We start from the raw sequence: 26,599 nt of genomic DNA on the forward strand, positions 1-26,599 counted from the left end.
CAGACCCCCACCCGCGGCCCCCCGAGGCCGCGCAAGCCCCTCCCCCCCGCAAGCGGGCGCGCAAAACGCCACGTGCGCCACGCCGCTTGCAGCGCTGCCCCCGCCACGCACACCCGGCCGTGCAAAGCCCCACGCGCGACCACCTCCGTCCCCGCCACCACCACGTGCAACGGGCGCGCGGGGCCCCGCTCCCGCCAACCCCCGCGCGCACAAAGAGCAGCCCCGCCCCTTCTCCTCCCCGCCTTTAAAAGGCCGCGCGGCCGGACGGGCAGCGCGGTCAGCCAATGGCGCGGCGCCCCCCTCGTCGCGGCGGGGCCAATGAGAAGAGCGGCGGCGCGGAGGAAGCCCCGCCCCGGCCCGGGGGCGTGGCGGCGGGAGGGGGCGCCATGCGCCATGTCATGGAGGCTCAGTGTGCGAGCGGCCATTGACGGGGCCGCAGCTGCGGGCGGAGCGGGGCGGCGGCGGCGGCTGCCCGCGGCGTTCCCCTTCCCACTCCCGCTTCCCCCTCGGCGGCGGCCGCCGCAGCAGCAGCAGCGAGCCCGCGGTCGGTCCCCCGCCGCGCCCGGCCACCCTCCCTCGCCACTGCGGAGCCGCGGGAGGGGGGGGCGATGGAGATGAAGAAGCGCATCAACCTGGAGTTGAGGAACCGGGCCCCCGAGAAGGTGAGGGGCGGCGGGGCGGCGGGCCGCGCTCCCGCTTCCGCCCCCGCACGGGAGAGCCGCCGCCGCCGCCTCGGGCCGGGCCCGCCGGCGCCGCCGAATCTGGGTCAGCCGTGGCGCAGGAGCCCCGCGGGGCGCGGGCGGCGCTTCCGGGGACCGGCCCCGGGGCGGGGGGCGGCGGGCGGCGGGGCCCCGCGCCCCCCTCCGAGCCGCCAACTTGGCCCCGAGCCCCCCGAAGTTGGCCGGGGGGCGCGGGCGGGCCCCCAACTCGCGGCCGCCGTTAATCCCCTCCCGCTCCGCCGCCGCCAACTTGCGAGCGCGGCTCCAGTAAACAGGTCACGGGCGCGCCGGGTCCAGCCTCCGCCCTCCCCTCGTCCTTTTTTCCGTTTTTTAAAAATTTTTAAAAATTTTGTTTTCCGCCCCCCTCCGCCGTGCGCTGCGTGGCGCGGCCGGCTCGGTCCCGCTCCTCCCTGCCGCCGGGGGGGTCCGACCCCCCCCCAAACCCAGCCGGGTAAGGAGAGCGGCGCGTCCCCCCGCCGCCAACTTCCCTTTTTTTTTTTTTTTTTCCCGAAAAAAACGCAAAAAAAACCCCAAACAGGAGAGAAGAAGGTGGGAGCCGGGGCGCTCACGTGCGCTGTCCCTCGCAAAGTGCCGCCCGGCGGGGCCCGGGGGGACGCGTGGCGTGGGGCGGCCCCCGGCGCCCCCCACGCGTGGCTCCGGCCCATCGCTTTGCGTCCAGGGCACTGAGAGGGAAAAGCCGGGCGCCTCTCGCTCGCCCCAGGAGGAAACTCCGGGGAGGCCGGTGTCGCCGCGAGGCTGACCCGACCCGCGGGGGGGGTCGGGGGGGTGGGGGGAAAGTGCCGAAAAGTGTTGATTTAACCAAACAGCGCGTGTTTCTGTAAGTTTATCCGTGGGTCGCGTCTGGAAAGGCCTCGGCGTGCCTCTAGCGTGCGCCTTTCTCGGGCGAAGCCGGGGAGGTCCCCGCTCCCCTGGCAGCTCGCTTTAAAACTTCGCCCTTGTTTGCAGTAATGTTTTTCTGATGGAAATATAAAACAATAGCGAGAGCTTTCTGCGGCGGTTTTAAAATGATGATATTATTTCAAAGCGTACGGGGGAAAGGAAGAGTCGCCTTGTTACCGTCCTTTCTAATGAGCAGTACGTTCCACTGCAGATAAAATAATTGAAAATTAATTGGTTGCCCCCCGTTACCGCTTCTCAAAGTATCGATTAGCTGGTTGGTTTAGTGGCTTTGGCGTGAGGAAATTATTTAATGGGGCTTAATTAACCTGCAGAACTCACTGCTAAGATAATCCGGAGCCAGGTTTGGGGTTCAGAAAGAAGCTGGAGCTGGTGTAGGTTTGAACACGCACAATTAAACTATCAGACTTTAAAGCCGAGTTAGGAGTTCACTCGTGTACAAGGGCACGGTGAGAAGCTATAAAAGTGTGTGTCGATAGAGTTTGGGGTTAGAGAACAGTTTTTGCAGAATCTGAAGCATGCTCAGAGGAAGGGGAACTTGCATGCTTTTTATTTTTTTAAATAGGCGAGTGTCAGTGATTTCAGCCCACGAGTCTAGCCTGAATTTAAACCAAACACCAAACTGAACGCTCCCCAAGTTGGGGTTCGGATGAAGCGCGTGGGGTTTTTGCTGCTCATTACACTGACGAGTGACGTGCTGTCCCGTTCGAAGGTGACCGAGTTGGTGCTCGATAACTGCCGATCCAGCAACGGCGAAATCGAAGGTCTGAATGATTCATTTAAAGAACTCGAGTTTCTCAGCATGGCCAACGTAGAGCTGACGTCACTGGCCAAACTCCCCACGTTGAGTAAGCTCCGAAAGGTACGTGTGTCGCGCTTGACGGTGCTTTGGGAAGTAAAAGTCCTGGGTGACAAGCGTGGTCGTGCCTTTTGGCGCTTGCGTTGAACTTGGGTGGCGCTGACAGTGCTGGATGAGATGTGAAACCATGCCAAGGCCTGGCCACGGGGGGCGGTTTCTTTTAAGATCTGAAATTGGCTTGGGGTATCTCCGGTGAACGATGGCCGAATGGGGCTTGGTCGATGACTCTTGGGACCGTAAACACTCATCTGCTCAAAATGCGAAGGTTGGCCATGTCTTGCCAAGCGCTGGTGGTCGGTAAGAGGCTGTCAGGTTGCCCAGCCGGTGAAATTGCGCGTTGCCGGCAGAATGAAGGCTCACGGTGAATTCTGATATTAGGTGTTCTCCTAACTTAAAGTATTGAAACCCGTGAAGATTTGAAGGAGCACTTTATAATCCTCAAAGTGAACGGAACATTTCGATGGGCAAAGCGATAACTCAACAGCTGCTTGTTAACCTGTGGGACTCTTCAAAAGAGTTCAGCTTTGACTGAACTGAAGGGAGAACGATTAAAAATGGTGCGGGTCTGAATCGGATGGTGAAAATCTAAGCATTTAGCAACTTAATTGTTTTTCCTGTGTCATAGCTGGAGTTGAGCGACAACATCATTTCAGGAGGCCTGGAGGTCCTTGCAGAAAGGTGTCCAAATCTCACATATCTAAATCTAAGCGGCAACAAAATCAAAGATCTTGGCACTGTGGAAGCTCTTGTAAGTATGAAGTGAGAGGGGCTAATGGGACATTTAAATCTAATAAGTACTGTTTTTTTAAATCAAGAAATGAATTGTTTTGCAATGGAATGGTACAAACCTAGCTGTAGGGGCTGTGTACGAGCAGGTTTTTCAGGCACGGCATAGAAACAGCAAACAGGGGTTAAACTAGTACAATGTAAGAAATGGGCAAGTACACAGATGCGGCGCGATACGTTCTAGCAGCTCATATTCCTTTTGAGCTGAAAGGCATGCGAAATGACATTTCTTACCTCTCATATGTTCTATATATTGTTTTTTTCTTGCCAGCTCATGTAAAACAAATACTGCGGTGGTTTTGGTTTGTCAGTATTCCAGTCGGTCCTGACTTGATTAACTCGGTGTCCTGGTTATTAGAGACAGTACTTGTAAAGGCACCGCTGGACAATTCCTCTCTGTTAGCAGCGGATGGACTGAATAAGAGATTTTGGAGCTTCTCTTTTGTCTTTGAAAGAAAAGTAGCCATGTTTATGTCTTGCTAATCCTCCTGTGGTCATTTGTTAAGGTATAGTTTGTCTGATAAAGCAACTGCCTTAAGCTTTCGTGACACTGAAGCGATTAGGATGTGCGTGTGGGACGGCCAGTTTGGGCCAAAGCTGGGAGCACCAGTAGGGGGTCAGTTAAAGGTAGGAGGAAGCTGCCAGCGCCGGTCACTGCCTGATCTGCGCAGCCATTTCTCTAGCCGGTGATTTTTTTGAGGATTTGATACAGGCTGTGCCTTTGGAAAACTGCTTGTAAAGATTCATCGTCTTCATCATGGTGCTTTAGCCCAGCAGACAGTAGACCAAGTAAAGCAGTTAAAGCGATCTATAGAAAGATGTAACTTTTATTTAGACCTCGGGTCCTTGCCAGGCCATGCAGGTGGCTTGTCCTGTGTGTGCGTGAAGTCTGAGAGGTGAGGAAAATCAGTGTCGGTTGTCTGGACCCACTGTTCGGAAAGCAGATTCTGCAGCATAGCTGTAAATCCTACTGAGTGCCCCTTCCTTGCTCCTCCCAAGACGCCTGTAATTAAATTAGTCAAACTGTTCACTGAAAGGCGGCTGGGGCTCTTTAAATGTTTGCCTGACCAAAACCAGGCGACGCAAACACCAAACCCAAATGCGCATTAGGAGGTCCGTGCAAGGCGGTTTGGTGCTTCAGGGATGACTCGGGCGTGCTGCAAATGGGCCGTGGAGGTGATCTGCAAAAGCTCTTTTGTGAGGCGTTCTGACTGCCGCAAACAACTTCTCCAGCTGATGTTGTATTTAATAGAATCATCACGGTGATCATGTTTGTATTTAATGGGGAGGAAAATACTGAATAGAAAAGAAGGGATGGGGACAAAAGAAATTCTGTAGCTGGTTGTACGGTTAACTGTACTTGGGCCATGACCGCACTGTAACTTGAAGTACCATGTCAAGAAATGGGGGGAAAAATACCCACGTTTTCATTTATTTTCAGCAAAATCTCAAAAACTTGAAGAGCCTTGACCTGTTCAACTGTGAGATCACAAACCTCGAGGATTACAGAGACAGCATTTTTGAGCTGCTTCAGCAAATCACATACCTAGATGGATTTGATCAGGAAGATAATGAGGCACCGGACTCGGAAGATGATGATGATGAGGGTAACTTCCTGAAATAAACTGTGGATAGAAATAGCGTGCTGTAATAAAGATGCAGACGTAGCGTGTGGTATGGTGACTTCTTGAATGCACTAGCACAACTCTGTGCTCTTACTTTGGAAACACAGACCTCTAGGACTGGGTTGGTATTAATACACCATGATACAGAAGGAAAACTCCTGTCAAAGATGTTCAGTGTTCTTGCAGAAGCCTTCTGAGTTTAAGGAAATTTGACAAAAGATACTGTTACAAAGAGATAAATATTCTCAAAGTAAGTTGTTGCCAGTAGTAAAGCACTTTGGCACTGCCTAATGATACAAAGCGAGGGAACAAACATGTTTTATTTTGTATGAAAAATTGTAATTTCACTGTTTGTCGTGGTTTCAGTCCTGTACTGAGGTATGATACAAGTTTTTGTTAAAAAATGTATCTAGTTCCTTTTGGTCTGACCTCAGTTGGAGTCATTAGCGAGGCTAGCCCTACTCTTTCCCCTGACACCTGACAGAAAACGAAACCCGTAGGTATAGGTCTGTCAGGGTGCGGCTGCGAGTCCCACATTGCTGTGGTTGCGCGCTCTTCCTTAGATGTACCTGGCTCCACAGACGAGTGGCACATTTTAAACTGTTGAGGAAAAAACCCCATCCAAAACGTGTTTGAGCACTGTTGGCAAACACGATGGGCTGATGTGATGTACGCACGTCCGCATTCTAGATACCCACACAAATAATGAGTGGGATTTGGGCTGTACCTGTTTAGGACAGAGGTTTCTCAGTGTTCTCTTTGTGCCCTCTTAAATCATGAGCTGGGAGCTGCCACGGCTGTGCGCTGGGTCGTGGCTGGCGAGGGGCTGCGGGCGAGTACGCAGGCACATCAGAGTTTGGAAGCCTGTGTTTAGAAGAACTCACTGAAAGCCAAATAGTTGATATTTGGAATGTGAAAATAAACCTGATATTTGAAAATAGATTAATAAGTTATTAACTTGAAAATTAATTGAAGCGTTGAATCACCTTGTCACTTCTTGTAGTTCGCTTAATTGAAACTCTGAAAGTGATTATATGCTGCAGACACAGAAATGACATGGGAGCTCAACTCTTTGGAACCGTAGGTGTTTCGTAGTTAGTAGTAAGTGATTAAGTAACGGATAAGTGTAATGTGTTCAGCTGGTTTTGCCTTTAAATATTTGAGGGTTTGATTCTATAGAGAAGCCTCTCTTCCCCTTCCACTGCCTAAATTTTCAGCTCCCTCCCAGCAGTTTGCAGGCGTAGCTGCTTCAGGCGTTGAGAATTTTGTCTGAAGCTTGTGATGTAAAAACATTGGTAGCCTTTCTTCAGGGAATAAAATGCTAAAGCTTAACTTCATTAAAATCGTGCTTGTTTCCCACCTGTTGCCCGCATTTAAAGTAAAAAAAAATTTTAAACCCCAAACCCTTCTGAAAAAAAACATTACAGCTAGCTTGACCTGGTGCACGCAAACTTGCGTAAAGAGGAGTTAATGGAACTTAAGTTTTCACGTATATGTGTAAGTTTATCCTTCATTTCAGAAGGAGATGAAGAAGACGACGATGAAGATGAGGATGAAGCCGGTCCTCCAGGAGAGTATGAAGAGGAAGATGATGAAGATGATGGAGGTTCAGAACTAGGGGAAGGAGAAGAGGAGGAGGAAGTTGGTCTTTCCTACCTGATGAAAGAAGAGATTCAGGTAAAGTTTGTAAATTCTCCCAAATCCAAGAAATGGACTGCCTGCGGTCTGGCCTGACTCCCAGGGCAGGCTTGACTTCTCTCCCACCCCTAAAGGTTGCAGGATGGTAGAGCCTCTTTATTCTCCGTAAGCCAAAGAATCCATTCTCCCCAACGGTTTGAAACTATGCACTACTACCAATTACACTGTCAGAATAGCAATACTTACTCAGTAGGATAAATTAATTTATTTTGGGAAACCAAAGAAAATAACCTGGTCTCACGAAAGAAAAGAATGAAGTAGCACCATGTTACCGGTACTTCGAGTGAGATGAAACAAAGGAAGAGTCTGTGTTTTTTTGCTGTGATAAATGCTGGGTTTTTACTATGCACTCACTTGAAAATGTTCTTGGCAGTGGTGGTGTTGAAGCACTGGGGAGGTAGCCCACAGGAGCTTTCAAATCGTACTGTGTTAAAAAGCAAGTGGAGGAGTATTAAGATAAGAAAATATACGTGTTTTACAAGGTTATGAATAGATTCTCGTAGATGCAAGCTGGTCATACCTAAACAATTACTGCACAGAAGTAAAGCCCAGGAGCCCTGATTCAGTGCTCTCTGACAGCCACAGGGGTTTCCGAGGGAGAATGTGCCTGGCACGGGTTTTGCGTGCAAGGATGTGCAAGCAGCTTGCACCTTTCGGATCAGAAAGACCCTGTCGATGTCACTTCCATTACTGTTACTTTTAATAAGAGTTTACTTCTGATCAGCTGCATTTCACATGGATGTGTAGATGATCTTGAACTAAACTCTTTGGTGTTCTTCATTTTGTTCCTCTAACTAGTGCTGATATGATTTGCTTAGGAATGTAACTTCATTCCTGCCATAAGGCTCTGAAGGGGTAATGTCTGTAACACAATTAATGAAGCTAAAATTAATAAGTAAATCTGTTTTGAGGCCAAGACCTCAGAGGTTGTTCTTTGGTAAATGAATAATACATGACTAGGAAGAATATCAGGAATAAATTGTGTGTGGTCGTTAGTATCTGCATATGCTCGGCACGTTAGGTGACGGGGAGTTACCACGCAGAGCCAAGAAAATCTTGGGGGAGTCGAGAACCGTGGCTCTTCTGATGACGGTGTGCCAAAACTGGCTACTGAGCTTGTCTCTTGCGTTGCTTAGGTAGGGAACAGGTGGTGAAGTATGTAAAGTTTTGAAAGAGTTCAGGCCTGCTAGCTTTTTTCCCCCCTGTATTTTGGAAAATTAATGTGGAAAATTAAATCATGCACCATTCTAATTGCAATGAATTAATCCAGAGTGTTTTCTAATTCCCATGTTTGAAGGCCGCATGTCAGACAGGCTCTCTAACGTTTTCACGTTTTCACTTGTTCCATCACCTTATGTATAAAATCTGATAGAGCAGATGGGTATAAAAATAAGGCTTCAGTTTGTCTTCAAGGCTTGACATTGTGCCAGTAGGGCAGGGATCTTGCACCGCTGTTTAATTTTTTGGGGCTGCTGATTGTTAATTGGTTCACATTTTTCAGCTATCAGCTTAAAAAAAGAAAAAAATCCCCAACAGCTGAATTCATTTGACATAGAACCAATAATTTTGTGAAGATATTAGCTGTTCTGCTTTCTCCTCTTCCTCATCATTTAATGACAGTGAGTTAAAAGGAAAACTAAAGCTGGATGTTCTCTCTATTTGCTGTCATGGCCTCTTCAGTTGGTTTTGCAATAACTTTCTCTTGAGCTGGTGTAAGGTAGTGATAACTGGGATGAACAAAGAAATCAAAATTCCAGGCCAGATCATACACTGGTGTCGTACAGATGTCCAGGAGCAAACAAGTAAACGTGGAATGTGAGCTCCAAACAGTTGGGGATTTTCTGAATTTCTGCTCAGGATTTGTAAGCAAAACTTAACAGCAATTTAAAAATACTTCACAATTTTTGTAAAGGATGAAGATGATGACGATGACTATGTCGAAGAAGGAGGTGATGAAGAGGAAGAAGGTAAGTTCTCAAGTTATTAAAGCTGTGACTAAAATGATTCTTTATAGTTCTGTAACATTGCAAGCTCGGATGTGCCCTTTTAATGGCATAAGGCTCTGTCTGGCCGGTCTGTTTCTGAAGGTGTGTGAAGTACTTTAGGATCAGTTTAAGCCAGAGCACGAGCAGGTAGTAAAGCAGCGGTGCAGTGTTTGTCGGTTTTTGTCCGCTGGCTTGTGAGATAAAAATAAGGAAGAAGCGACAGTTTTCAAAGCCTCTCATTGAAGCAGTTTTCTAAAAGGAAAGATATTGCATCTCCTACACAGTTAGATATTTGAGTTTTCCAACATGGAGAAGGGCTTTTCTGTATACCTTGCAAATGTTATTTACATACACTTAAAACACCTTGCTTTGGCTGCTCTGGTAAACCTTTCTGCTTCAGAGGCAACTGAAGGAGGCAAACTCAACCCAGTACCCTAACAGCCTAGCTTGTGAGCCTAATCATATTTTTGGTTGAACTTCTTACCTTCATAAATTACTCTTTTGGAAGAGACATGCATAATAGTCAAAAGCTTGCAAAAAAAAAATCCAGCGTGCGCGGCTCATCCTGCCTGAAGAGGTACCGCGTCTCGAGCGTGTATAACCGATGTGGAGAAGCGGCATTCTCGCAGGCCAATGCTGTTCCTTTGGTATTTTGCAGAACGTAAAGTTCTGTTTGCAAGAAATGGGCTCCTCAAGTGATTTTTCATAAAATAACTTATTTTATCTTTTGATATTTTAAAAAGGACCTGCAAGAAGTTAAGCAGGACAGACTTATCGCTTGGTTTGTTTTTTTTTTTTTGCACCTTGTTTGAGGTTTCCAAGCTTTGTGTTTGCTCCCGCTCTGTTCTGGACCACTGGAACAGCAGCTGCTTTACAGGCACAAGCTTTGTTCTTGATTCTTGCACAGGTATCAGCGTGCTCTGATTCGTGGCTGCCTGGGGGGTGGCTCAGTTAGTTGTACACATCTCTGTGTTCCAAGTGGTAAAGTGAAGACACTGGCTAGGATTTTGCTGAAGTCCCTTTAAGAAAAAAAAATATCATCAAGCTTCATCTTAAAATGAGCTGGCTTCTCTGTACTTTTCTTGCTACAAGGCTTTTCCAAAACTTGGCTTTTCTAATGGTTAGGAACTCCGTCCTAATCTAGAAATGACCCCAGACAGCAAAGTTTTCTATTAACCTTGAAGCACCAAATTCTGTCGAAACTGTAAACAAATTCTAGGTGTCTCACCAGACTAGTCCCGTTTGGTGAGACGTTAAGCTTGGCTTAACGGTGCGGATTTTGGAGATGTATCTTGCGCTTGAAAAAAAAAGTAGTTCTGAAGTAGTAATGCCGATTCTTCACTCTACAAATGCAGCCTTTGCATCCATTAAGACAACAAAGCAGGAGGTCAGGATGGCTAATTAGCCAGGAAATGACTGCTGGGAAGGAAATCTATTAGATTTGACAAAATTGCATTTCATGATTTCACCACAAGAGCGCACAGTCCACTGACCGAATTAAGCATATTTCTAAGAATAAGCTCGAAGATGTTTATGCAAGATGCTTGTATCAGCTTGTCACCGGAGAGAGAACGGAGTGTGTTTCACTTGGTATCTGCAAAAACTGCTGGGTTTGGGGCAGGGTGTATGCAACTTCTGAAAACTTAAGTATGGGAGACAGCAAAATGTCATTTCTGTTCTCAAATACACATTAGCAGAAACACTTTTTTATAAATCCACCTCGATAATTCCTGTGTGGAGCATCACATGCTTTTAGCTTCACCTTCGTTTAATATGGCCGAGCGTGAATTATTCAGAGTGATGTAAACTGATCTTTTTTGGAGAGGCACAAGCAACAGAGATGTCACAGTGGTGAGCGCGGTGATAACCGCAAACCAACCCTAACCTGTGCCTGTTGCCTTTCCTACACGTGTAACGCGACGTTTCCGATGTCTGAGCAGAACATAACTGTGTGCTTGCCTCTTTTCCTTAGCAGAGGGCATTCGAGGGGAGAAGAGGAAACGAGACCCTGAAGATGAAGGCGAGGAAGAGGACGATTAATTTGTTCTAGACACAAGTAGGACCAGACTCTTAAGTTACAGAATACGCAATAGTGATTATGCAGATCTGTATGTCTCCATGTACCATAGATGTCCCTACAGAAGATAATACGTTAACTTTTTATAGGAGAAGTGTGGTTTTACTATTCTTGCCCTTTTTATCATTCCAAATAATAGCCTGTTAGTGAACCTATATGTAGACGACAGTTTTCAGCCCTATAATCACTGAAGCCATTGTCAAGTTTTCCCCCCCTAGACTTTTATTTGGAGCTCTTTAATTTTCTACAAGCTTGCTGTGTTGGTCATCGTTAGCCCAGCGTTAAAATGCCCATTTCACATGGGTTTAATATTGTGAATTTCCTTCAAGATTTTGAAGTTTTTTGTACTTAAAAAGCTGAACTCAAAAATGTTCTATGGCAAATTGCAGTCTCTCTTCAGTGAGATGTTGAGTACAGTCTGAGTTTACCAGGGATTCCATTTGAAATTGACGACTAGATGACACCTTTATTTCAGCTTTTTAAAAGGCGGCTCCTGTAATATTTTTTTAAGTCTTCTGTCCGTTCTGTGTGTTGCAGTGTAAAGCCTCAGTGGGTTTCAGAAGGTCTTTTTTTTTTTCCTCCTGCTTGTTGAGGTGTTCAGCGTTTGCTGGAGTATTCGCTAGATACTGTCACGAATGTGTCTCGGCAAACTGAAAGGGTTGTAACCCATAAATTTTCTCCAAAATAGTCATTGCGGGTATTAACAAAAGGAAGTAATCTGTAGTTTTAAACCATTTCGCTAGAAGTCTTTGTTCAGCTTTCACCCGCTTCGCTCCGGCATTGTCATTTCAGGAATCCTGCAGCAATCATGTGTTTGGCTATAAAATATATGCATTTCTAATGCAGAAGTTAACGGGTAATTCCTTCAAGCACATTTTTTTTCCAAACAAACCCCCCCCCCCCCACCACTTTTATAGAATTGTTGAAGGGGGAAAGATGAACATAAGGTAGTCTTTCTTCACAGGTCACCTTTTAAACTTTTTAAATCTGGTTGTAGGCAAACCATTGAAGTTGCTGTATAATACTTAGTTTAGGGTTTTTTATATCGAATGGCTGCAGAAACTTGTTGCATGCAGTTGGTGGCAAGTGCAGGAGACGTGCAGACAAGCTTTTTTTTTCCTAGCAGCCCGATTGTGACCCACAGGTCTCAATAACTCTGCCCCCGTGGATTCATGTTTTCTATTTGAGCCACTGCGAAACAAGTTCAGACGTACAGCGTTCCTTTCAGCCATGATTTGGATTTAAAACAGTAGTCTTGATATAAACCTAATTTACATTGTTTCACGTAGGTACTGAACCAAATATCACACACAGCTTTATTCAAGAGACTTATTTTTATATCTGTCCTGGCTGACAATAGCCGCCATTAACCTGGGGGAGACACCAAGGGTGGGGAAGAGGGAGATTTCCTGGACCTAAGTAAGAGTCAGTCACCGTAGATAGGTTACCTGTAAATCTTTAATAGGTATTTCACACACTAGCAGACTTTAAACGTGACTTCCAACTCTTAAATCAAGTTTAGATACTGCAGGGTTGAAGTTCCGCAAAGCCCGATTTCTTGTGCGTGTGGGTTTTCCCCCCCCCCGAATAGAGCCTTAAATCATAGTTTCTCACGTAGCTGTAAAGCAGAGCCAGCCATTAAGGGCATGCGAATGAAACGAGTCAGGCAGACGGCAATACGCTTGGAGATGAACTGACTAAATGGGGTTTGCTTTTTTTTTATGAGTATCTGTAAAGACACTAGAAAAGTAGTGGTAAAACTACATTTGCAACCACAATCTAAGTTCCTGTGTTTGTGTATGAATACTGAATGAGTAGAAATCTTAGGTAAGTGCACATCTTATCTTGTCGTGGAGGCTCTGTGTTCAAGGCAGTTGCTTTGTGCTCAGCTTTGAGATAGAAAAGTGTGTTTTCCCATCTTTTTGCTTATTTTTTTTTTTAGTCTCGGCAAGTGATTGAAACCTATTATTTATAAGCGTGTACTTCAAAGTACCTCATCGTCAGGATTTTCCTTAACTGTCTTCTACTGATGCATATAATAGTTTAAATGGAAAACTGTACTGGTTTGATGGATTAAAACTGGTTGTGTACTGGTCTTGTTTCAGTAAGCGAGTCCGATTCTGCCATCAGATGAGCTAATCGGACAGAACAGGATAAACTCCGAGGGGTTAGCAGACCTTCCCGAGGCTGGGCAGGCTTAACGCTTCCTAAAACCAACTGGCAGTGTCGTGCATCAGGCGCTACATCTAAAAATCTGAGCCTCACACAAAACTCAGCTTCCTAAGTAACTTTGTCTTCTCCTCAGTGTTACCACCTAAGTATAGTTTCATATTTGTCAGCTTGGCATGCAATGAAACAGCATAGCATTTTTAAAAATAAGTAATACAGAGCCTCCAGATAACTTTTGAAACTTTTTTGCTTGGTGGGTGGTCTTTTCATGCAAATATGTAAGGGTGGGTTTTATATTTTGTAGAGGTTTTGTCCTATTTTAATGCTCTTTGTATGGCAGTATGTATATAGTGTGTTTCGGTTCCTTATCAAACTCTTTCCTTAAAAGTTTGGAGTAACTGATTTTGTGCAACTGTGTTTTGAATAAAGCCATGACAGTGTTAAATTAAAGACAACAACCCTGCAGCACTCTTCTGATAATTTTTAGTTGTAACAAAACATGTTTCCTCCCCACGTGTGCTGTAAATTTTAAATTAAAAAGTTTTCAAACTGAATTATTTCAAATAAATTGAGACTATTGTATTGGATTACTTCTTCTAGTATGTACAGCTGTGGAGAACGGGCTATTTCTTAAGGAATGGAGCAAGAGGTAATTTGTTCTTTCCTGATACCTTTTCGTTGTTGGGGAAACCTCCAGAACTGTGTGTCTTTCTGGGGCTAGAGCTTGGACTTTACGGTACTCCAGTTCTCGGTAACATTGTTGAGGAAGGATGCTATGGAAAACCCCAAGTGATGTCTGGATTAGCTCACTCAGTGTTTCCAGATGAGTTTAACGTAGGAACGGGTGTTGGAGCTGACAGGGCTTTTGCATGCTGTATAAATCAATCCCATTCAAGTCTGGCTCTTAACAAACAAAAATTAATATCAAGAGCCTATTTAGATTTTGCTTTTCATAAATGCTGACTTAGTGTGCCCGACAGCCTGAGCTACAGTCCTTTCAAAGTAGCTGCCTCGGTCTGCATGAATTATTCCTCATTCCAGAACAATGTTTAAAAAAAGATGCTTCTCCTATGCAGCTAGACATAGCATTGTTTTTATTTTGGGATTAGTCCAGCATTCTTGGCAAAAATCCCCTGGATGCACTTGAGAAAGCTTGTAACTAAACAGGCTTTTCTTCTACTAGATGAGTGATCAGCCAAGAAATGGGTGGTGGTTTGCTGGGATTCTTCTTTTTTTTCCTTTTTTTTTTTTTTAAGCATGGGGCGAAATTGCTTTTCCATCTAAAGTCCCATATTGGCCGCTCGCTCCCTATGCACCCATTGGAGTGAGACCAAATGGGGAACCTGAGCTTTTGGATTGCATTTGACCGAAGTTTAGTCTACCTTTAGGGGCTACTGGTGGTTTTATGTTAACTAAACCCAACCTGTTCTGTTCTGGTATGCGCATGGTGAAGGAGATGGGAGGAAATTCAGTGCTGTGTAGGCAGGTCTTCAAAATCAGGAAAAACTTGAAGCGTGGGCTGAGAGGCTCCTGAGCTCTTTCTGATGGATGCGAGCAGCTTGTCGTGACCTGCCATAAACCACCTTTCTCGCTACCACAGCCTGGCAGCCTCTCTCTGGTTTAAAACACACCTCTGCTGCCGCATAAGTCATCTGTCCAGCTCCCAGAGGCGAGATGCTCCACACGGCTGGAAGACGTGCTCGCTCCCTGCCCTGGCTGCTGGCAGGTGGGGATGGAGGGAAGCCTGCTGCTCTCCAAAGGCTAGAAGCACACCAGACTGCTGTCTCCAGTGGAATCCCAGGGGCTCTGCTGTCCTCCATTTTGTCGCAGTGATGGGAAGCCCTCCTGGCGGGTGGCCGTGTGGCTTCCTCCCTCCCGCTCCTTCCTTCTCCTCTCGGAGTTTTTGTCTTTTGTTGCCCCTTCTGTCGCTTTCCCGCCCGTCGGCCCTTATCTCCCCCTTCCAGTCGTGCTGCTTCCCCTCCCCTTCCTTCCTCAGTGGCACGGACGCCTCATGAGGGCGCCTCCTTTACTGCCCCCTCCCCCCCAACCCGGCTGAGGGGGCGCGCGGGGCCCCCGAGAGCGGGAAACCGTTAACCACGGGGTCCCCCGACTCCTGGCAGCAGGGGCCGAGCCGCGACCCCGCCGCTGATTGGCTGAGATTTGCCGCAGTTCCGCCCCTCCGCCGCGGCCCGCCTTCCCGCTCAGCCTCGCGCGCGGCGGGGGCCGCTTCCCCCTCACCCTTCCCCCCCCCGCCCGCAACGGTCGTTCCCCAACGGCTCCGCTCGCCTCCCCGCGCCGCGGAGTCGCCCCTTCAGGGGCTGGCAGGGCGGGCGGCTGCCGCTAAGGCCCTCCTTCCCACCCTAAACCAGCCTCTGCTTCCCTTTCTGCCTCACCCCCACCTCACACGAGAAGCTTTTCCTGTCAGGTTGCGTGAGCTTTGTGCCGGCGGTGGGTGGCGAGAAGCGGAATGTCGTTCCGAGTCTAAACGGACGGGGGGAAAGTTGTAAACCCTAATCCCTAAGGATTTTTTTTCAACATCGTGCGTGAGAAAAGATTACGTTTAGCTGGACTTTGCTACAAATGCTCAGCGTGGAAGCGTGAAGAAATTCTTTTCTAGTTAAACCCCTGTAGCTAAAGAACTCTTTAAAGCACGTGCTTTTAGGCAGCTAGCGCTGCAGTGTAGTTCAGATGTTTGTTACCCAAATTTGGCCTGCTCTCCCAAGGAAACGTGGCACAGTCACCGGACAAATTTGTCCTTTTCTCACCACCTTCCCCACAGTAGCTATCGCCTAATTTCAGGTAAATATAACAGTTGCTGTCCCAGAAAGGATTTGGGGCACCTTTCGGTGACAGCAGGTGCCTGGGTGAAGGGGAGCGATGGTATGGGTCTGCTGCAGAGGGAGCGGGTAATAAACTTGCTCTTCCTTAGGCAGCAAGGCATGCATTTGAATGTGGGATTTTGGAAATCCAGTTTTGCCAGTTGTGTTTCTCAGGAAACTTTTGCGCTGTTGCCTCTGCAGGTCCCGGCAGGTGCCTGTAAAGACATTGCTCCTGCTTTACACGTGTCTGGTAGCAGAAGTCACGGCCTCCCTGGTCACGCTTGTGCGCTGTGTCTTTAGACCCACCTAGGACAGGCATCCTTTTCACTATTTTAACCCTAGTGCAGGTAAGACTTACACAAAAGGGTTTTCTTTCATCTGTAATGTAACCAAGGACTGGCAGAACTATCCTTTGCCATTCCCACACGTTCCAAGATGATGAGTTAGCCTTTTTTACCCTTTACGCCCCTTTCCCCCCAAAATGAAATTAGTTTTAAAAAATCATACTATTGAGGGTCTAAAACCACAAGGGTCTCTCAGTGTTTAACCTTCAGGGAGCATGCTTTCACATCTCTTCTGCATTTTTATGTGATAAAGGGGAAGCTGGCATTCTCATGAGATCACATGAATTCAAGAACTTGGGCTTGGGCAAAAGTGTAAAATACTGTGAGCTGTATGATGAGGTAATGAGCATTATCAAAATGAAAACTGCCACATTTGACAGTACTGTGTGTTGATTTTGGCAGCCAGAGATGTTGCTGTATACTAAAAAAATAGCAGTTTCACAGATCGTAACCATTACAAAAGTCTGAACCGAAGAAAGAGATCAGAAGCTGAGATGTGTTTATATTGAGATACAAAAAGAGATATCTCAATATATATTTATATTGCAATACAAAAATAATTCTTAAATCATTTTTACTTCTAATTTCTCAGTCTCTTGGTTGTGCTTGGGGTTGCAGCCTGAGCAAGGTTATATCATACTGTAAGTGTGCGCTCACGCTCTCCATTTGTTGTTCATCGATCTGCAGGACGGGCACAAATGGAGAGGCAGGGCAAGCAGCTGCCCTGGGGTGGCAGAACGCGGAGGGTGGGAACAGAAAAAGCCAGTGACAGCAGCTGCTTTGAGCGGGGCAGCCGAACATTTGTTTCTGCAGAGCACGGCCCGGGGCAGTGAAATTTCTGGTGCTACTCCTGTTGGGAGACTTCACTTGAGTTACAGGTTTATCTTCTGGGGAACACTCTTCTGGTTTTTAAACTTTAACGTTATAGTGTGCTTCAGTTTCTGCTTTTGAGTGTCTCATTTAAAAATAAAACAAAACAGCCCCCAAAATAATTGAGGAAACCCTTTCCTCATGCTTCTAATTTAACTGCCAAAAATGAGGGAGAATCCAAAAATAAATGTACGGCCACAACAACAAACCAAAAGAAAACCGCAGTTTACATAAAGGCTGAGAGCTCCTGGCACTGAGGAAAAGGATTCTGTTCTAGGAAAAAAAAAAATGACCGCAGACTTCGTATTTGGTTTTGTGTTGGAAAAAATGAGATATTTTTCCTATATTAATATAATATGTTAAACTGGTGTGTTTGAGGTGTACTTCCTTCTACGCTAAGGTAATTCAAATAAAATAATCATACTGATGACCGAGGAGTAGCAAATTAGAGTTCCTCAGCTCCACCTAGGTGAAGAATTAACAATTTCTGTCCATTAAACCAGAGCTGTACGAACAGCCTGTACTGAAGTGCCCGGACAGGTTCTTCAGGAGCTGCTAACGGCGAGCGGCGTGATGTTACCCTGGCCTGCTCGGCACAGCGTAATTAGCCAATTCCAGTTCTGCCTCACCGGGCAGTTGCCACGCGCCCTTTGCAAGCCTGGAAACTGCGGTGCCATGTCACAGCCGTCCCCGAGAGCCCCGCAGGAGGGAGGGGACACAGGCGTGTGACAGGCATCCTACATCTCGGATCGTGCGAGATAAGGGAAAATGAAAGCCAAAAAGAAAAGGGTCCTGCTCAGAACAAAAGTGATACCCCAGCATAGTCGGTGGAGCGTGAGCAGCTCCGCCAGACAGCGGTGCTTCGGTACCCGCTGCAGCCGCTTCCTCGGAGAGCCCCTCTCGTTGCCCAGCTCTAAAGGCAGTGTGGGGAGACCTCCCTCTGCAGGCTAAAGCTATCCTCACTAAGGCCTCCGAAGTGGCTGCTTTGTATATTAAGATATTTTCTTGTTGATTTTCACTCTTACTATTTAAGAGTAACATTTTCTTTTGCTCTTATTTCTATGTTTCCTTGATACTATGTTTTTTATTAGTTAAAGCATGATAAGGAATGCAGATTCCAGGAAAACATAAAATATCCACACACTTTTTACAAAATGGTTTTACCAAATAATTTTCAAAAAAGAATTTATCTCAAAATATTAGTTGAGGGATTGTTTTTTGGTTTGGGGTTTGGGGTTTTTTTAACATTTTAAGTACAGCCGCATGTCAGCGTTGTTCTAAAAGTAACTTATTTTGGCAGAGGAATTGTTGGCATCATGTAACCTCCAGAACAATGAAGAAGTTCGCGTGATGGTGTCTGAGGCCCTTAGAGAGCTCAGAGCAGCGCTGTAATACGCAGAAGACAGTTACCTTGAAGGTAAGATAAGACAGAGCTCAGTGGAGTCACCAAATGCAGAACGAAGGGCAGTCGTTCCACAGTTGGAGCAAGCCTGGGGGATGACATTCTGGCCAGCCTTCCAGTGCAACTGTGAGCTGGGGAAGCGAGGATGGGGTCAGAGAGGAATTTAGGTGGGAAACCTGGGGAACAGGGAAGCCTCCGTGGCGTGCAGGAGGCTTTAGGAAGGGAGCTTGTGACTGGAAGGCTTCCCACCCAAGAGGGTCAGACCACTTGGTCTCTCCTGGAGCGCCAGAAATGTGTCTGAGCTCCTGTCGTTTGGGAACTTATTTAAGATAAACTGAAAATCTCTTGGTTGGTTTGTTTGTTTTTTCAGGGATGAAAGAGTCTGTTAGTTATGTCAGTATCAGTCGACAAATTTAATTACATTTGATCATTTGCTTAAAGCTGCATGGTAACTTTACGATAAACTTGCGTGACGGTGCTTTTCCTCTGATGCGGTCGTGTAAGGGCTTTAGAGCAAATCTTGAAGGAAAGATAGCTAAAGGCATGGGGGATACAAAGAAAATGGGACAGTTTTGTCATATCCTTCCCCCTTGGGAATATATCTTTCACGGGAATATTGGGGGCATGCAGAAATAATGCTTAATTAGGAACCTAAGATTGGAAGGGGCCTCCTGGCTAAAATTGTGTTGATATTAATGTGTGTTTGCAGGAAGCACCTTTCCTAATACCTTTTAGAATCGCAGTTCTGTCTCTCAGCTTCATCACAGCAATGGCTTATAATTGGTTTTCTACTTAAAAGTGCACCGTGGTATTTCTTCTGTGCTGCCGTTGGTTACTAATGAGCTCCCATATTACAGCAAAAACTATTATTAGTACTGAAATGAATGACTTTGATAATTTGTGTTTCTGAAAACTAACAAAAATATGTTCTTCGATCTGTTCTTTCGTCTGTATCACCATTACAGGGTCTCCACAAAACGTAGTAGGATCAGAGTGGAAAACTCAACTAATCAGTGCCCTATTTTGTGCAAGAAGTTAAAAGAGCAATGTGGTATTTAAAAGTGCCACAAAACCAGCTAAACTTTTTGCTTCTAAAATGAAGAAAATACCATCTGTGTAATAAAAATGCACGTATACACATGCACACACTCCCAGAGTAGCGTACTTACTAGCTGTCAACTCATTACAAAGTATCAATGAGGGTAGGAACACGGACTGAGCCAGTTACAAAGTACCCTGGATGTATTTTAAACTTTTAAAATTAATTTAGTTGCCTAAACTGAACAAAAACCAGCTTAAAAATGTTGTAAGACCATGTCTTAAGAGGGTCCTGGGCCTTACGGCTCAGTTCATTCTTTAGCCTTTGATCTCCTTTATAGCTCTGTAACTTTTCTGTGGCTTTCTGACCCAGGTTTTGCCACTGGAAAATAATCACCAGTAACGAGAACGAAAGGATGACGTTTCCTTCATAGTTATAAACCAGTTGCTTCCATGTCAGGAGTGGCACTGGTGGCCAGGGTGGCCACAGGATGGTGTGGTGGACACATACTGCCCTTGTTCGCCGGTGGAACAGGCTCTGGGCAGCGCGTTCACACTGTGAGTGTGAAGGAACAGTGTTTCATATAAAGGAGCAGTGGTTGGTCTCAGCCAGGTCACAGGGTACCTCAGTGCCAAAATTCAAAGGGAAAACCTGAAACATTACTAATACTAACATGAGTAAAGTAATTAAAGTTTGAGTAAGTCAGGATATAAAATAATGATTTTATCACTTAAGGAAAAATCTTACAGAAGGATAAATTGAAATATTCCTCACCCCCCGACAGTTTGCTGTATCACAGCACACACTGGTAAACAAGAACCAAACATCAAAAGATGTATTCGTTCCTCTAAATAAGAGTTCAAATGATAGGAAATCAGCTCCAATATCAGTGCCTGTTTCAAGATAGCGATTTACAGTTTAGTACTTTTAATTATTTTTAATTGCATATTACAGAGTCATTTTCTCCAATTACAAGAAGGCGTTTTGCATAACATCTCCTACCTTTCTCCTTCCACTTAAAAGACACCAATAGCTTAGGGAACTCTTGGTTAACTCTTGTCCATGTGGAATAAGTGTAGTTCCTTTAAATAGATCTCTGTTATATACACACAGAGATGTATAGGGTTTTTTATATGTATAAAATATTTTCCTAAGCACTTGCAAGCAAACAGGCACCTGACCCTGCATCATCAGAGAATAGACTCCCAGCTCTCCTCTGATGGATTCTGTAAATTCTGCGCCACGTTCAAGGGCTGAAAGGGGAGGTCAGTCACACAACAGCCAAAACCAGAGCTGATTTCAAACAATTAAGAAAACTTCCTCAAAGAGACTGAAGACAGAGGTGTGGTGAAACCAACAACAAATTGTTTGGAGAGATGTGGAAAAGGAGAGGTGGCTGTGGTTCTGGGAGCTCCTGGGGCGGGTGGGGAGCTTTCTGTTCTAAACAGAAGGCTCAGAATGGTGGGGAGATGCGAGCAAGCTGTGACTGCCCAGTTACCTCCGTCTCGTTACACAACTGTCGTCCTGCGCCATAAAATCTTGAAAGAACTTGTGGCGTATATCGAGTTCTGGGCCCGAGGCATGCAGAACACTCTGCAAAGCAGATTGGGCCACGGGAGGTAAAGGTCAGTTGGTTGGCACAAAATGGTGGGAAAGGCCCAGATCCGCCAGCAATTTTGTAAGAGGCTGTTGGGAAACAGGCGAAGCTTTGGAGGGCCTGTTCTGTCCTGTGCCGACCGGTCTGGCCTCTGCCCCCTCTGCCTCGTCTCGGATCTGTGGCGCTCAAGTTTCACCAGTCTGTATGAAAGGGGTCTGGTTTGTGGGCTGGCCCACCCAGGATGTTCCATGCCTTTAATTCTTTTCCATATGTAATCAAGCTATGACTTTTTAATGCTAAATATTGGGTGTAATCACACCTCCTGTGTACATCCATCCAATGCTCCTGCTGCAGTTAATATAGCTCTGAAAGCTTAGGTCGTACCGCTTGAAATACTGAAAGCTTTTGGTGTTAAAGATAAATGCATGTGTTTGGGGTTTGCTCTCTTTGAAGCACGGACTTCTTGAGATTAAAATGTTTTATCTTATAATGAGGGGTATTTCCATCTCAACCGATGTATATCGCCAGGGGTAGCAAGGTTGATTGTTAGTGAAATCTCGTACATTAACATGTTGCACAAATTAATGAAAGGCTTTCCCTGAGAGAGCCTCTTTTTCTTTTACACAGACATCTGGAGTTACTCCTCATTCAAATCACAGCTCTGAACAGACTAGTTGTACCTTTGTAAGAATGAGGAGGGATGGAAGGAGGGCGAATATTAATATCTCTCTGCTCTGAACGTCTGAATAGCTGTAGGCTTAAATTTCTGCATAATTTCTACATTAAGGTTAAGCATTTTCACTACAAAGAAGATTCCAGGAACATCGTACTGTTGAAAAGCAAAAAATATTTCCTAGAACAAAGTGGGGAATCGCGAAGAAGGTAGTAATATGAAACACCCGCCGAGACAACCATTTAAATTTGGAAATTCTTGCTGTGTGTCTTTTACGGCAAGTCTTTTGAAGTGCTTTAGTTCCAACTTTTGCAAATTCCCCGCATAGGTCTCTGCCGTTCTCTAGTACATGCAGATTTCTAATGGTATAGAAGAAGTACCGTCACTAGGAGTCAAACATCGGGTCTATATGCAAGGGTGGTGCACATATTGTTTGCTGTGTAGGAGGGAAAGGTGTACTTTTGAAAGAGGGAAGCATAGATGAGGGAGAACTGGAGAGGAAGACAAGTTCTCCTTATCCCCTGCAAGGAAGAAGCTGCACCCGCCTCTTTGTGAGGACCACGGTGGGAGAGGGAGTGGAACTGGGAAGTCCTGGTGACACAGGTGTGTGCTTACATGTACAGTTAGCACTCATCTCATAGAAACGGACTTTGGACTCGCTTCTGGAGTGCTGAGAACTGCTTAAGTCCTGTAGTGACTCTGCCGCTAAATGCTGGAAACTACTTGATGGTTGGTAGTGGTTAGACCAGTAGTACCGTGGTTATTGGTCTTTAATCAGTGTAAGTGTGGGCCACGCGCTTGAAGTTGAAGCAATGGAATTACTCACCGGCAAATCACGGTAATTCAGAAACGGCTATGCATAATTGAGGAAAGTGTCATAATTAAGAAAGTGGAAGCAAATACATTTATTAAAACCCACTTTACTTTTACAAGCAGTTCTATTTATCTGGATTTGTTATTTAGAAGGTAGGTTAGAAGGTATGCAAAACCTGCTGTCTCTCAGACGTTTCCAATATGGCGTAACGAAAAAGAAAGGAACATGAAAGAACGTACAAGGTACCATCATCGGCTACAGAATTTTTGCTTCATTTCCCCAGCTCCTTGTGATGACTGTCAGCAGCTCCACAAATCCCAGTGGCAGGTCGGGTAAGTGTAGTGGTGGCAGTGCCCAGAGCCAGTTAGTTTTGCTCCAGCTGGAGTAAGTAAATGTAAAGCTTCCATGGACGGGCAAAGACGAGGACCGGGTCCGGTTGTCCTGCATGGTGCCAATGACAGAAAGCAGCAATAAAGCTGCCTGGAAACAACACCAAGAGCTGTACATTGTAAATTCCCGATCGGGTGCCGTCGTACCCTGCGCTGCTGGCTCCGCGGTTCAGCAGTCAGCGTCACTTAGGGATGTATTGGGTCGCACTCCGGGGAAAGTAACGGCGCTCAGAAAATACATAGCGGTGCTGTGCTCTCGAAGGGCAGAACTGAAACTCTGGTTTTGTCCTGAGACGCTTGAAACTACCTCAGGAAATGTCTCTTACGCTGTGAAAAGGCGCGGGAAGGCACGAGGGGAGAATCTCCTTTCTCTTGTTGTGGAGTGACCTCCTCTGGCAGGTGCCTGGAACGGTGGTGGGCTGCCCGCCCTGGGACCCTCCCTGGGGCCTGCCCTGGGAAGCGCTCAGCACTTAGGCTGCTGGCTGTGAGCCTCCTGTCGTTTTGTGGGCTTGCTGTTCTTATGCATCTGTATTCTTCTGTTAATATGTGCGTGCGTGCACAGCGCCACACAGGGCACGGGGAAATGAGGCCCTCGGGCCGCTCGTAGAGCCGCCCGGATGCTACTGCAATATCAGCATTGTTTTCTCATTTGTCCCTCAGTGAATAGGGAGGGAGGGGGACGAAAGAGGAGGGGAAAATTGTTACCAAAAAATGGCAGTTCCGTGAAAATGTCCTGATGGTTGTTGTTTATCCCTGTGTTACCTGTTCTGTTTGTAAACTTGATGGGCTCCAGGCACCGCAGGTGGGACCTGGCCCCTGGTTTGGGAAGAAAGAGCACTAGGGGGCACCATCTACACGACAGTCTGGCCGGTGACGAGCTGGGTGTTTGGCAGCGGTGAGAATCGCCGACTAGTGATCTCTGAGCTACCTTCGAACTGCAAAGAAGTCAAAGAAACTCTTTAAAACGTCATATTTTGCAAGGTCCTGGACTCATTAGCTGCATTAATTTCATTAATCTTGGTATTGTAAGGGTGAGAATGCAGCAAAGTAGCATGTGCTTGTCTGTAACGGTACTTGAAGAACTCAGGGTGGTCTAAAAAATTATTTGGTTTCACCCAGTAAAATATAGTTTCCACAATGCCTCTTTCGTAACCCCTGTCTTTTCAATATTCAGGAATTATAAATAACAGGTAATTATCTTCCCCTTCGTTAGGGAACTGTGACAGAAGGCTGCATTCTAAAAGTATTTATTGGTTCCGGATTCACTTCAGGAGCGTTTGTTCAGGAAGAGAAGTTACAGACTGACTGCTTAGCATGTTACGATTTTCAACGTGTGCAAGCTAGGTGTGACAGATTCAGAAAGCTCTGAGCTGGCTAGAGTTGACTTTCAGCGGGATTCTGACAGCTGAGCTCATCAAACCCGAGCGTTTTTAATTTTAAAGAGTATCGTGTGTCTGCATCTATAGTGTCAGATGCAATAGAAGTGCAGAATGGAACAGCTGGAAGGGTGGTTCTACTTTTTTTCAGCTGGCAGACAAATGGCACTTGGTCCAGTGTCCTCTCTTCTTGCCAGCTGAGAGGTTCGCTAGCAGAAAGCACTACTTTAGGGAACAAGCGGGGCAGTGTGCAGTGCCTGAAAGACCTTATTCATCTCACAGCCTGGAGGAGCTTGTACTACATTGTCTGGTATGCATTAGCTTTGTGAAATTAGTACTCCAAATTTCTTACCAAAAAAAGAAAGTAAGTTTGCCCTCTCTTCTACATTCACTCTTCTAAATGAACTGTCCAAAAGATTTAGTCACTGCTCTGTCATGTTTAGGACTCGCACGTCACTGGCACAGTATTTTGGGGAGTATATTCCTGATAGTCTGGTAAAAATGTAACGCTACATCAGAATTTGCTCTTAGGCAATGCAAATTCATGTACCTGAAAGGGAGAAGGAGGAATTTACTGTAAACGATATTGCTTTTTCTGTTCTCTCATAAAACATTTAAGGTGACCATATTATGTATCGTTTAACCTCTGTACTTCATAGCCTAAGAATTAAAAAAACCTACAAAATACTATAATTGTTGCCCTGCCTTTTAGTTTAACTTGCCGTCAAAAGGACAGAAGCTTTTCTGGGCGTCATGTAGGCCATTACTCATGTGCTAGTGGTTTGGGGTGCTTTGGTTGTAGCACAGTCCTTCTGTATTAAAGGGGACCCTGTGAAACTCCCAGGTACACTTGACGATAAAAATCCGCTCTCGGACTAGTACAAGGCTGACCCTGTTTTTGTCCTGCCTATAAAGGCTTAGTAACCTGCCCGCTGAGCACACACCCTGCTTGCTGACGGGATAGTAAATGCAGCAAAACCTGGTATCTTTCAAGTTCTTAGCAAAACTTCTACAAACAGAATTTTCTTTGACTAGTCCATAAACTTCACAGCAGCACTTTTCTTTCCAAGGCGTTCACTTGTCATTTCCTTTGCCCTCAGCCCAACGTTGTGTCCTGGTCTTACATACCTATGGAAAAATAGTCCTGCTATTGGTCTAGTACCTGAGATTCTTGGGTTTGGGGGGTTGTTTTCATTTTTCTTTTCCTAACCAAAATATTCTGGGTTTGTCACAGTTTGTTTAAAGTTTGTTTTTCATGATGATCTACCGTCATCCACGAAGGCCAGTTGTCCTTCCTGCGTTTTCTGGCTAACGCTCTTCTTATCCTATTACATTTACTAAATATAGGGGGTGATTTCCTAAATACACAAGTAATAATAGTAATTGATTACATCCTTTGGGCCAGAGTAACCTCTGCAGGTCACAGTGGAGGATCGGGTCCTATAGCTAGCTGCTTTATGTTCCTCTAATTACGTAAAGCAGCTGTACTCTCAACAGATTGGGTCGCTGGTGTATTTCTACCTGCCCTGGAGTCTCCCCAGGAGATGTATAGCCAATTCCCCATCATCTTCTTCCTGAGCTTTCTGGTGCAGGGGCTAATTATTGGGAAAATAATGTGGCTGGAGTAACGTTGTACCATAGTAATTGTAGCAATTCCTAATCTGCCATTGTTCTAAATTAGACAGGAGCCAGTCCCCAGGGCACAACACAGCTGCAGCTCAAAATCTGGGCTGTAACGCGCATGCTAAAATAAGATAATAAGATCCTATGCTTAGGGACTGCTGGTTTCTGGGAGGTATTTCTCCTCTCCCCTGTCTGTGAACAGCATTACAAAAAATAATGCATCTAGTGAGCTGTGCGTTACTTTGGAGCATTAAGCAATAACTGATTCTGGAAGCAGGATGCTGGACTGGGTGCTGAACGATAACGCAATAATGAGAATTTTTATCAGAAGGGCTAGGACATACTGATCTCTAATATGACTAAAATGATAAGGTTAATTACTGGCCTCTGTTGAGAAGTGCCACATGCCGAGTTATCAATCTGTCTTCCTAGGTGGCTGGGGCTTAGAGCGTCAACACCATTTCCTGTCATACCTGGGAGTTTCTTGGCAGCTTCTTACTCCCCTCCCAGTCAGGACTTAGGATGCGTGGTTCATAAACGCTAATGAAATCCCAGTTTGGGTTGGCTGGCTGCAGGCCCTAGCCAGTTCGTTCTCTTTTCTCCTGCACTGTCATTGAAGATACTTGCTCTGTCACGCAGGCCTGACCCCAGGACAGCAGCATTTGTACGAGTACAAAAATAGCAAAACCTTTGTGTAACAAAGGAGTGCACTAACAGAATCCCAACAACTGGGTCAAAACGGGTTCGCTTCAGTGGATGTGATGAACTTCTTGTGGAATCCTGCCCAACTGCTCCATTTCTCAGGCGGACTGTCACC

General features: G+C 45.9%; 1 protein-coding gene and 1 long non-coding RNA gene across 4 annotated transcripts in view; both read left to right on the plus strand.

Moving 5' to 3' along the window:
* The first annotated feature begins 352 nt into the window (after positions 1–352).
* ANP32E (acidic nuclear phosphoprotein 32 family member E) lies at positions 353–13,423 on the plus strand. Of its 3 annotated transcripts, none has more exons than XM_064475229.1 (7): positions 353–662; positions 2,350–2,499; positions 3,122–3,244; positions 4,724–4,889; positions 6,427–6,584; positions 8,518–8,572; positions 10,566–13,423. In XM_064475229.1, the coding sequence occupies exons 1-7, from the start codon at positions 609–611 to the stop codon at positions 10,628–10,630; spliced, it is 771 nt and encodes a 256-aa protein (XP_064331299.1). In that variant the 5' UTR covers positions 353–608; the 3' UTR covers positions 10,631–13,423. The 3 variants fall into 3 exon arrangements, with proteins under 3 accessions (XP_064331299.1, XP_064331297.1, XP_064331298.1); XM_064475227.1 differs by having other exon boundaries at positions 354–662; positions 10,563–13,423; XM_064475228.1 differs by having other exon boundaries at positions 354–662; positions 6,430–6,584; positions 10,563–13,423.
* Positions 13,424–14,308: 885 nt separating this feature from the next.
* LOC135318200 (uncharacterized) overlaps positions 14,309–26,599 on the plus strand; it is an 81,704-nt gene continuing 69,413 nt past the window's right edge. The window contains exons 1-3 of the long non-coding RNA XR_010376546.1: positions 14,309–15,635; positions 15,857–16,002; positions 18,170–18,286. This is a non-coding gene — a long non-coding RNA (uncharacterized LOC135318200). The remainder of the gene's footprint in view (positions 15,636–15,856; positions 16,003–18,169; positions 18,287–26,599) is intronic.

This window comes from Phalacrocorax carbo, chromosome 28, assembly GCF_963921805.1.
Source record: "Phalacrocorax carbo chromosome 28, bPhaCar2.1, whole genome shotgun sequence".
Taxonomy (NCBI): domain Eukaryota; kingdom Metazoa; phylum Chordata; class Aves; order Suliformes; family Phalacrocoracidae; genus Phalacrocorax; species Phalacrocorax carbo.